The sequence below is a fragment of the Athene cunicularia genome (genome assembly GCF_003259725.1).
Source record: "Athene cunicularia isolate RWA chromosome 1 unlocalized genomic scaffold, athCun1 chr1_part1, whole genome shotgun sequence".
NCBI lineage: Eukaryota > Metazoa > Chordata > Aves > Strigiformes > Strigidae > Athene > Athene cunicularia.
The window spans coordinates 83553550-83565400 of record NW_020799091.1 but is presented as its reverse complement, the minus strand read 5'-3'; the positions used below and the strand labels follow the sequence as shown (position 1 = coordinate 83565400).

At 36.7% G+C, this 11851-nt stretch overlaps 1 protein-coding gene across 1 annotated transcript in view; it reads right to left on the bottom strand.

Moving 5' to 3' along the window:
* CNKSR2 (connector enhancer of kinase suppressor of Ras 2) overlaps positions 1-11851 on the bottom strand; it is a 196807-nt gene that overhangs the window by 136349 nt on the left and 48607 nt on the right. The window contains exon 6 of the mRNA XM_026846267.1: positions 6285-6404. Within this exon, the coding sequence (XP_026702068.1) occupies positions 6285-6404 (120 nt within the window). The remainder of the gene's footprint in view (positions 1-6284; positions 6405-11851) is intronic.

Genomic DNA, 11851 nt, shown 5'->3' with positions numbered 1-11851 from the left:
AAAAAAAAAAAAAAAAAAAAAAAAAAAAAAAACACAAAAACCCCCCAGAATTACAAATTGCCTCAGTATAATCAATACTTCCATTTTGCTCTGGAAGCTTTAAAAGAACTGGAGTCTCTTGTAGGCAATGCTGCAAACATAACTTTCAAACTGATAACCAACGCTCTGAAATGTTTGTGCAAAATGGCTCTAAGACTTTCTGATAGCCTCACTCATCTCAGTGAACAGTTCGACTATAAAACTCAATGATGACAACTTAAATGTCAACTTTATTAGCTATCCCACTTCTTTAAAAAAAAATATGGAAAAGGAGAGACAGATTATGAACAGACAGAAGTTGTTGCATGGGTAGTCCAAGACAGTGTCTCAAATCTGTTTTTTCATCAAGTCCTAATTCAAACATTTTCACAGCATCCACTAAGACAATGAAAGAAGGAAAAAGAAGGGATAATTGGCATATGCTGAGTGTTCAACAACTTCTGAGGAATCTCATTTCCCCCAAGAAGATCACAGAAAGCAGGTAAATATTGAGCACTTGAGTAAACGTTCTCTCCATAACCTGCTTTTTCTCCTTTTAATCAGAGTGCCACAAAGTCTGTCTGTTCCTAGCTGAGGAACAGGGTGCATCACTGGTGATTAAGTATGGTAAAGGAGCAAAGAAGACCTATCAGGTTGGACTAATCCAATTTGGAACCAGAACTCATGGACATTTTGGTAATGGAAACAACGAAGTACCACCACCTTAACAAAGTGAATGATATCCCCAGTGACAAACAAAAACAAAAACAAAAACCCAAGACTTTATAAGTTTCTCAGGAGAGTGGGCTCAAAACTTAACTCCTATTTGGCTGCACAATACACAGCAGTAATGGCACCAAATCCAGTTGTCATGTTTTGCTGCCACAGCTATAAGAGAACAAAGCAAGAATCTGCTCGTTACTATACAGACAGAAGTCCCTAGTATGATCATTCAAGTTTCAGCTCCTCTATGCACCTTCAGCAATTTTTCCATTGATTGGCTCCATGAACATAGTTTCCTGCTTAACTCAAATTACCTCAACTAGAGAATGGCAATTTCTTATACATTTATCCTCACAACACCCCTGTGAGGTAGGGAAATACTAATATACATACATTTTACAGATAGGGTAATGAGCCACACAAGAGGCTGAGATATATCGGCATTTGTTATTTGGTACTCATACCTACCTACAAAACCACCACAAATCAGGTCTTAAATCCCTGTAAGGATTCGAATCTAAGTGACCTGACCATACACCCTGTAACATGACAAGAGCTGAAATCACGATGACTTCATGGTGACAGGAACTGTGTCGGGTCCCCACACCGAGCAATTTCTGAAGAAAGTCACAGGGGGGTTTTTATTGACAGAAAGTTACTGCTTTCAACTTAAAATATCCGGATGAAAGCCAAGGATAAAGTCTCACACTTAACGGTTACACAGTGTTTAGTTTGGTGCAAAGTATTATTCTGAAGGATAGTAAGGTCATCCAAGTATACTATTGTGGCAGAGTGCAATTCACATTCAACCTAGTCTTTTCTACAAATTTTAAAAACTTTGAAATAGCAAAAGAGGAGAAAGAACTTTTGCGTAATTTTCTTTAAAGACACTGCACACAATTAGAAAAGAGAGGGAAGAGGGAAGCTGCAAAAAAAACCCCAGATTATATTTATTCCATATGTGCAAAATTAATAAATATTAAACTAGTACTATGCCACATTAAGTTTGCATGAGCCAATGTAATTCTGTCTACATAGCAGCTTTTAAAACAGAGAGAGGTAACAGTTTGCAACAGCAAGAGGAGCTATTCATTCAGCCACATTCCTCCACTCCTTGTTTTAAGAGAACAATATATGGGAAATGGTACAGAGAAGAGAATGTTTCTGGCATATATTATTTGATTTGGAATGGAAATAAGAATACCATAGACATTTACAAGTTTTCTGCTCTCTGCCTCCTTGTGGCTGCACAATATCAACAGTACTTTTAGCAATCAAGAACACAGGGGAGATTAGTGTGTGTGCTGTTCATTTGTACTGAAGCAAATTGGCAGATACACATCTTGGGTATCCAAAGATAATGCCATGGTCCCTATGAATGTACAAGAATCAGTTAGGTCAAATAAAAGGAAAGATAATTCAGTTAATATGACTAAAACAACCATAAGGTAACCACCCTAGTATTCAAGAACAAATGTATGCCTAGATTAAAGATAGGGTAACTCAGAGACTGTGCTGATCAGTTATGGGCAGAAGTCTAATTTCAATCACTACATTTTTTTCTTGGTGTGAACCAAGTTGAGGGTTCGAAAAGAGCCCTTGTGGGTTTTTTTGGTTTGGTTTGGTTTTTTTCCTTTTAAAGAATGAAAACTGAATCTAATCTAATTTTAACATATTTTATGCAATGTTGGATGGAAAATAAGAGAAGATACTGATTCCATTTTATCACACACATAATTTAATTTTTATTATTTCACTGTCACACCATCTTAATGGAGTCCTCCAAAGTTTGCAAGTGCCTCTTTAATCCCAAATAGTTCTCAGAACTCTTTCATAATTTTTTTCCCAACTCCTCCAGTATTTCAAACCAAATAATTCAGGTGAAGTATTAGGTACATTGGATTTCTGGAAAATCCTTCCTAGTCAGGGTGTCAGCAGTGCACCTTTAATCAGCTGCCACATCCTGCTATATCTACAACTTGCACTTCATGAACGATTTCTTTACATGACAAGCTCATTTTGTGTTTGCAGGCAAAGGGGAATCCAGAACAATCAGTCTCATGTTCTGGTGAATCCACCTTTGCATTTCTGGATCTAGCAAGCTAGGTGAATAGCTGCAACTTGAAATCATGTCACAGTATCTGAAATGACTAGGATTAAAATGATAATATGAACTGGAAAAAATTGAAATTCAAGATTAACACTTGCCATAGCTCTGAGATATTTGTTCTATATTAAAGATACAATAGAAGGAGACTGTTGAAAAAAAACTTCCCAAGGAAAACTTGGTTACCTGCTTTTAGTCTAACAAAACGTGTACAGTATACTGCTTCTTTACTAGATACACACACTGTTTTCATTCAAGCAGTAGTAGTTTTAAGTCTGTTTCATGGCAAAAGATACTACCTAAGCTAGTCAGTTTTGTCTCTTTCTAGAACATCAGTAGTGTAAAACCACAAAATTAAATTCTGCTTCCTGATACAGATGAAACAACTTCCAAGTCCTCAAAAGATAAAAAAGAAAAAAACTGATCACACATGGGAGCATGACAGTGATTGCAAAGCTGACCACATGAATCCATTTTAGGGCTTTGTAAGTAATTTTCTACCCTGACAACTACCTTTTCACCCTCACTTCACAGCCACTGCAGGCCATATCTCTTCGCACAGTAATGCTCACATAAAAACACATGTATGCAACCAGTCACATAGCCACACCTGAGCAACAGACCAGGGATAAAGGGGAAAAAAAAGGCAAGGCAAGAAAAAAAAAAGCAATACTAAAACCCACTCACAACACTGCTTTACCCAATACACAAGAGTTTTCCCACATTACACCATAACAACATTTTCTGTTTGTTGGGTTATTTAATCTACTTTTCTGATACGCGTTAGCTAGTTTTAATATCTATTAGACATTGTAAAACCTGCAACACATTTACCTGTTCCTTCCACATTAGGGTATGAGTCTGACAATTTACATTTACCTCTGTCTGATACTTACGTTTCCACATGAAAAGACCAAATATAGTGAACCAACTATTTGTGCTGATTAAAACACCCTGATAGTGCTCCAATCTGTATTAAGTTGTAAAAGCTCCAACCATTTTCTCAATTCCATCATATATTTACCATATGACTTCAGGGAAATATCATTGGTTTCCAGAATTTTTATTTCCTTCTCTTCTTTCCTTTTCCTTTTTTCTCTCCCTGATCTACTTAAGCTTCTTAGATACTAAATTTGACACATTAGATATTCTGTTTATTCTAGGTGACAAAAAAAGTCTTCCAAGTTAGAAGCCATCCCTGTCCTTTTCCTTCTGTTTGAAGTCTTTCCATCTTTATAGAGGTTTGTATTTAGTGATTGTTAGAGCCAGCACAGAACTGTCATGTGGGTCAAAAATCTGGAAGAAAGTTGACAATAATCCATTTTTCCACCTCCAGTGTTGCACATATCCTGGAAGAAGATCCAGAAGTTATCAAGCTTCACATTCATTCAAGTGCTCCTGATGTACAGAGGACATCCACAACTCCAGGCTCCACCAATTTTTAAACTGATACACTTAGCACTCAACAGGGTAGTACTGATACACATTCACTGTATCTCAACTGAAATATATTAGTTTAAAAAACAAACAAAAGCCCAATAACCCAAAAGTAAAATTTTCACATAAAGCACTAAGAGCAACCTGACAAAAATGATCTGTTAGTAAGATTGGCACTGTAACAAACTGAAAGGTATAACATTCATCCTTTTGGCGCAAATATATCATCCTTGGTAACTGCTCTGGAGAGCTCACAATCTAGAGGAGACAGCACAATATAGAGGCAACAGAATAGCGGCATACAGGCAAGGATAAAGAGAGAAAAAAATACAACCGCATAAAAATAGCACTGTATCCTTCTAAGGCTTGTATACTGCATGGTTGGTATTTTTAAAAAATATATTTAATTATTTTTATGACAATGACATGGTGGTCTTCAGTCAGTATCAAGATCCTGTTCAACTGGTTCACAAACACATATTAAAAGAAAAAGCCCTGCCTCAAGACCTTCCAGTTTAAACAAACAAGATAGGCAGAGGGTACATAACAAAGGCACAGAGGGGGAAGATATTCTCTATCTAATCAGCTACCCAGCTGGAACAGACCCGTGAAAATCATTCTTATTTACAAAAATACCACTCCACATTTTTCAGTCACTGGGGGTTAACACCACCCTACACAAAGACTAAAATGGTGGGGAGGGAAAGAAGAAAGTCACAACACAGAAAAAAGAAGAAATAAAAGATCAGACAAAAATGAACAGAACTCCAAAAAAGGTGATAGAGAGAAAGGGGAAGAAGATTTCTTCATTACAGTAGAAGATAGGATTTCAAAAGGTCGACTGCAGTGAACTGGTGGAAGAGTTAAAATTACGAGTGAAAGAGAGGGAGGAGAGAGTCCATAAAAAGCTGAAATCCTGGATGACTAGTTTGAAATGGATTCAGAGATTAAAAAAGAAAGCCAGTGGAGGAAGGGAATACAAATAGGAGACTAAAACAAATGATGGGGCAATATTTACTCATCCAAATGTTTGGGTTATTTCTCATATTTTAACTGTGATTTTCCAAAACAGTGTAAAATTAGTTTAGTGTACAATTGCTCTAAGTACCTTGGCATACTAAATTTGTCAAAAAACTCCAAAATGCAACAACAACCAACCCACAAACCAAAATACTCTCCAAAATTACACCATCCAAACAACTTCAAAAACCTGCTGCAAAGAGTACAACAGTAGTCCTTCTTACTCAAGAAAATGCAATAAGAATAAACGTGGGCAGAAGTTTCAAAAGCTATTTCATTAGGCAAAAATTATTAACTATATTCTGATCACCTTCTACCTCCAATGATTGTGGAAGAGATATTATTAGTGATGTAGTGTCATACAGCTGTAATTGTTATAAGTGTTGGTTTTTTCCACATGTAGTGGGTGTTGGATACTTGAGTAAACAAAATATCAATGGTCAACTCATAAACAACAAACACAGGATGGCCGCAGTGAGCCTTTACAAGCACCTGATTAAGCATGCAGAGTTCTTGCAATAAAATTCAATAAGCTACTTCTCAACAGTGCTGTAGAGCCCCTGAATAACTTATAAAAAGCTTTATATCCCAGAGATACTATGAAGCATATTCCAGAATTTGACAGGTTCTGTGCATAAACCCACGCAAACTTCTTGGTTGAGTTGATCTTAGTTATTTAAATCCCTTCAGACTTCAAGATCCTAGAATAATCTGAACCATTTTTCAGAAGCTGGTATAAATGGCAAGAACTTCTTGCTCATTTCTTTCCATTCAACTAAACTCTTTGCATACATCGGTCAGACTTACAAAATACTTCCCTGTTGGCCCAACTGCATGGAAACCAAACTAACATGAGAAATCAAACTATTTTCAGACTTTAAAGTAGAAAAGGCTAAAATGTCCTATTATTTTCATATATACAACTTATTTTCACTTTCTCATCCTTGATGATGGGTTTGAATAACTGCGTACTTCTTACCAGCCCTTCACTTGGCTTGATGTTTGTAAGTTGGATCACTTCAAGGTGGGCAGACTGGGAAACTAGTGGATCAGAAGACAGCGAGATAATGTGATCACAGACACCAGAGAGAGTTTTACACTAGGAAAGAAAAAAGAAAATAAAATATCACAATAAGCATACCATTGTTAACTATATGCATATCCACCTACATTTTAAATCTTTGAATTTTTAAAATACATATTAAATCATATTGCTGAATCTACAAGGCAGAAGGGGAAAGGTCTCAGTCAGCAGCACAATACAAAATCCATTTTCTGTGATGATCCCAAACTGACACAGCATCAGAGCAGGGAAGAACAAGAGACAAATACTTTTGCATCTGAGTAGAGAGAAAAAGCAACTGCGTGAGCTGCTCCCGTGCACTCTCAGAGTTAGATGCCCTGACTCTGAGCACACAGGGACACAGGCACGCAGGGGCGTATGATGAGCCCCAACCCCACTCTCTGCCCACATCTTTTGCAAAGACATTGCCCCCAAACCAGCACAGATGAAAATCAGGCTCTTAATGATGATGGGTAACTCCCATTAACTCTGAAGTTTATTCTATACTAATAAAATATGCTAATTGACTTTGGACTGAGTTTCTCATGTTCTACTGCTGCCAAGCATGATTTACTACTGCAGGCATGAAGATTACAACGAATAACCACTTCAGGATGGAATAATTCTTCAACCTGTTATCCTTGGCAGCCTCTTCGTAGCAAGATAGAAGTAAAACGTTTCTAAAAATGCTGGGACTGTCAAACGGGTACCGTGTATCTCCACACCTCTCACTCCCTGAACACACTCTTCTCAGAAGCAGAGAAGCTGTGATTTTTTCCTATCATTCTCTCATATTTCTGGAAGTAAGTGATTTTTGAGAGTTTCAATGTTTTCTGTGAAGTCCCCTTTCAGCAGCTAATGCTGATTTATTGGTTAGGTTTCCAAATGCGTGTTTTGTCAGCAAATTCAAGGATTAGGGCATTCTGGTCCCAAAACTGAGGGTACCTCCAAAACCAATTAAGAAGCCAGCTTAGCTGCTCTCAAACTCAGAAGTTGAAAGCTAACCAGTCTCCTTAAATGACTGAAACACAACTGCACACAACTGCTGCACCAACCACTATTCCAAGATTGCAAAGTATACTTCTTAAATTAAAAAATATCTACAACAATGCTATGAAAGAATACTATAAAACTGGATATAACCTTCTTGACAAATCACCATTATAATTCCAAATGCCAAACTACAACTATCTTATGTAAAAAGGAAAGTAAAAAACCTGAAGTGATTAAAAAAAAAAAAAAATATCCAGGGACAATGAAATCTTAATCCTGTTAGAGACCATTACATTGGGATTTCTCCTCTTTGAATTATTTACAGTCAGAAGTTCAGATTTGTATATAGATGGCTTATTTTATTGAACAATAATGTTTCAGAATGAATAAACAAATTGGAATCAAATGGAAAACATAACAAAATTTATATGACCTTCTTCCAGAGATAGTATTACCTTCAAGCATAGACACACAGAAACACCCCCTTCTGCTTTATCTGTATTTCATGATGAAGAATCATTACTGGAAAAAAAAAAAAGCTAAGAAATATTTTAAATGGTGTTAAGAATGCCTTGTGCTTTGTGTGAACTAGGGAGGAAGTGAAAAAGTGAACTTTATTGCAAATTTGGGGTTTTATGGCTTTTTGGATACAGGAAAATTGCTTTGAGCTATATTTTTAAAAGGTAAAAATGATCTAAAATTCCATAATAAAAATGAAAGCTTAGATTTTCTCTTTGTTTGGCTTTTTTTAATACAATGCTATTATGTTATTTGTATTTTATCTCTCTTGCACCTGACAATTATTGAAAAATTATTTTTAGAAAATTACAGAACACTCAGTTCTCCACGTGCAGAGTGAAGAGACCTACATTAAAAATCATTCTGTGGTGATGAAAATTGAATTTTTCATATATATTTAGACTTGTACTCACTCACCTGTTCTTCCTATTATTCTCTTCTAAAACTACTGAATTTATGGGGTCCTTAGCGTTTCAAAGAAACTTCTATTTACAGTGAATTAATGTATGATTTTTTTTTCTCCTGTTCCCAACTGTTGCATTGCAGACAGATGCCAAAAAGCACAGAAAAGGAGTGTTCCTACCACCTAACACGAAGTATGCCATTTCAAGTTCACAGACGTGGCTCCTTGTTAAAAAAAAATCCTTGGCTGCCTTGACAGACGACAGGGAAAGGAGAGGAGTGAGGCAGGTCTAGGATGTGGCATGGAACAGAACCCTAAGCTGATATGCATTAAATAGCTCCCTGGAGCAGCTGCTCTCCCTCCATAAGAGGGGTACAGACAATCTATACAGTAAGCCTATGGAGATCAGCATTCCAATATGGTTAATACATTGGTTGCAATCCTAAAACAAGGTGGTGTGAATATTCCCCAAGAGGAGCTCTGGGAATACTGGATGCCAAAATCACCAAGTTACTATGATAAAAAAAATCTGCCATATGCTTACATGCATTTCTAAAAGATTATTGTCTTTTGGGTCTTGCAGCTTTCTTTCCATCTTAGATATTTATACCGTTGTCCAAAATAATGATATCATGCCCATTCTAAGCACAATAAATGAGCCACAGCAAAGTCCCTAGAGAAGACCCTATGATTAGAGGATGCTCTTTCATATTAAGCCTTCAAATTCTATGACCTTTCCAAAATGTAAACACTCATTCAACGTGTGGGAATGCATACATAACTGTCTTCCTAGAAAAATGGTAGAGAGGCAAAACTTTGCTGCATTGTTATTGTCAAAATCTCCACTTCATGAGTGCCCAGATCTCACCAGAATGAAGACAAAAGTTGAAGACAGAGAACTTTTAAAGCTCCATTAAATGTTATCGGGTTTTTTACCATATATTATTATTAGAGGTGACTGGAAACAGAAAAAGAAAATAGAAGGTGCGGAAAAGTGAAAACAAAAGTTCTTAAATTACTTTTCTCAATTTCTGACCAACAGAATCAGCTTTTTCTTCTAATAGAGCACTAGCAGACCTGAGTGATTCAGTAAGACAACATGCTGTGAACTAAATGCACCCATAAAGAGAGTTTCTCAAGAAACAGTCACTCCAGATAATGAGAGCTAATCAAAACATCATCTGCTCAGTAATTATAAAGAAGTTTGGTCCAGCAAACTTATTTCATTAAAACATGTTTTGCTTTGCTTGTGAGAAATGTCTTTTCCTTTGAAAGCTAAAGGATGTTTGCTGTAGGAGGATTTTGAATTTAAGACACACTGCTATCGCATAGCAAACTGGCATATGCATGTTGCCTGCACTTCCAAGGAATGACTAGCTAATTTGTTTTTAATGAAACTACTAATTTAATTTCATAATACTATGCATTTTATTTCTTTTTTCTTCTTCCAGCATAATTTCAAGACCTAGGGAACAAACAGCTATTTTTCTAGAAGATAGGTCTTGGTTCTGCCCAACCATCCAAAACTTTCAGGTGCTACAAGAAAATATCTAACAACTCCAGATTTCTTCTGAAAGTATAAGAAGCCTTTTTTGTGTTAGAATACTACAGAATCTTACAAGATCCCCTTAACTATTAAACATTTGAATAATTTTGCTTAAATACTTCTTGGGTAAACAGTTGGACTGTAAGTAGGATCAAGTTTCTATTATGCTTGTGTGAAAGGCAAATTTTCATGATCTCTGAGCTTGCCCAGAGACAGGATGGCAAGGGGCCCACAGGTATCCATCCTCTCCCCACTGCAAAGACACAGTACACAGGCTCTCACTGAAAACAGGCCCTGAGGCTGACATAAGCAAACTAATGCATTTTTCCTTGCCTTTACTCTCAGAAACATCTCATTCACGGTCTGTGGGTTGGTTTTGTGTATCTGTGGAGGATGGGAGATGAAGGAGGACGGAAAATCAGCCCCAGGAACATATGGGAGCTTGAATGGCTTTGGGACATATTCATAAGGGTACAGCCATACAAGTTTATAACAGAGCTAAATCAGTGGCTCTGAATGTAGTTACCATCCAGTTCCTGCCAAGATTATTGCCATTGACTTCATTGTCCAAGGCCTTTTAATTTATCAATCAGCATAAATCAGAACACAGACAAAACAGCCTTTTCAGGACGAGCACCTCCTCCCCATTAGGCCTCTTTATGCAAAAAAACCCTTGGACCTATTCAGTGGATCAGGACCTTCCATGGCAAAGATGCTGCCCCATGGCACAGGAACAACGTTAATTTAATGGAGGCAACATGCTACTATATTTAAAAAGTTCTCAAGTAAACTGCCTTTGACTCCTCTATGCCCCTCTTCCTAAACCACTGTGGCTTATCGGGTACATTCCATATTCATTCAAGCAACAACTCTGCCTAAATCTGAAAATGATAGTTCGCTTCTACCTTGGCTAAATTTTCCCTAAGCTCACAAGTCTTCACTGGAGCTTTCAGCTTGGCAGATGTAAAGCCAATTTCACAAATTATCTAGGTGTGAGAAAAACAGGGGTGTTTATTATTACATTTCTATCATTATTATTTATTAATAAAAAGTTCTTGAATTCTTATTTTATTTGATGGAAAGTAATGGTCTGACATAATATTCTGGATGTAGGCTACTCAAGCAATTTGAGTGGAAGAAAAGCACACAAACAGCACACCTTTGCTATTCATTTTGTTCCTAACAATTTACGAATGCATTATTTTTCAGTGTAACTATTCAGCACATGGTGCATCATAGATGTGTATTTTAGTTTCACTAAAATCAGGTAACAGTACAACTCACCTTTTCTCTCAAATGGTAGTTACCTTTTGTTACTTTGTAAAGCTATATTTCTGTTTATGTAAACACTTTTAAGGAGATCAGGATCCTTTATCTCTTGTAACTGTTGATTCCCCTCCTGCAATACTGTAGCTAGTACCGCAAGACACACAGGAGCATCCAATTGCTCCAACAAAAATCAGTAGGCATTAAAAATGCCCAGTCTTTCTCGAACTGCACTCAGCTTTCAGTTTGCAAGGTATCTGAAAAAAGGAAAAGGATCTGGCTAGGCCAAAAAAAAAAGTAACTTACAAAAGAAAAATCAACAGATGATTACATTTTCTGCTTTTGTCATACAGTCCCTGTTCTCACTACAAACCTTACAGCAATGACTTCAGTTCTGTTTTGTGGTAACTCATCACTGCACTTTAGTAATAAATTCTCCTCTCTGTTCAGTGACAAACTTATAATTGCAGATTAAAGCTACACCACAGTCTTTATTTGCAAAGATAAATGATTCAAAGGGGGATAAAAAAATATCACTACACAGCATATAGTTGTTTGGTAGAAATTCAAAGGGAAACATTTTCTTTAACTCAGTAGGCAACTAGTTTGCACCCCAGAGCATGAAGAATGAAAAAGAATACTAAGTTTCTACCTGTATTTTTGGACTGTAGTGTACCAATTTCTAATAGATTTTCCACAATTACTCCTTCTTTCAGCCAGAGAGATGAGGACCTAAAGATGACTAAATTAGATTTG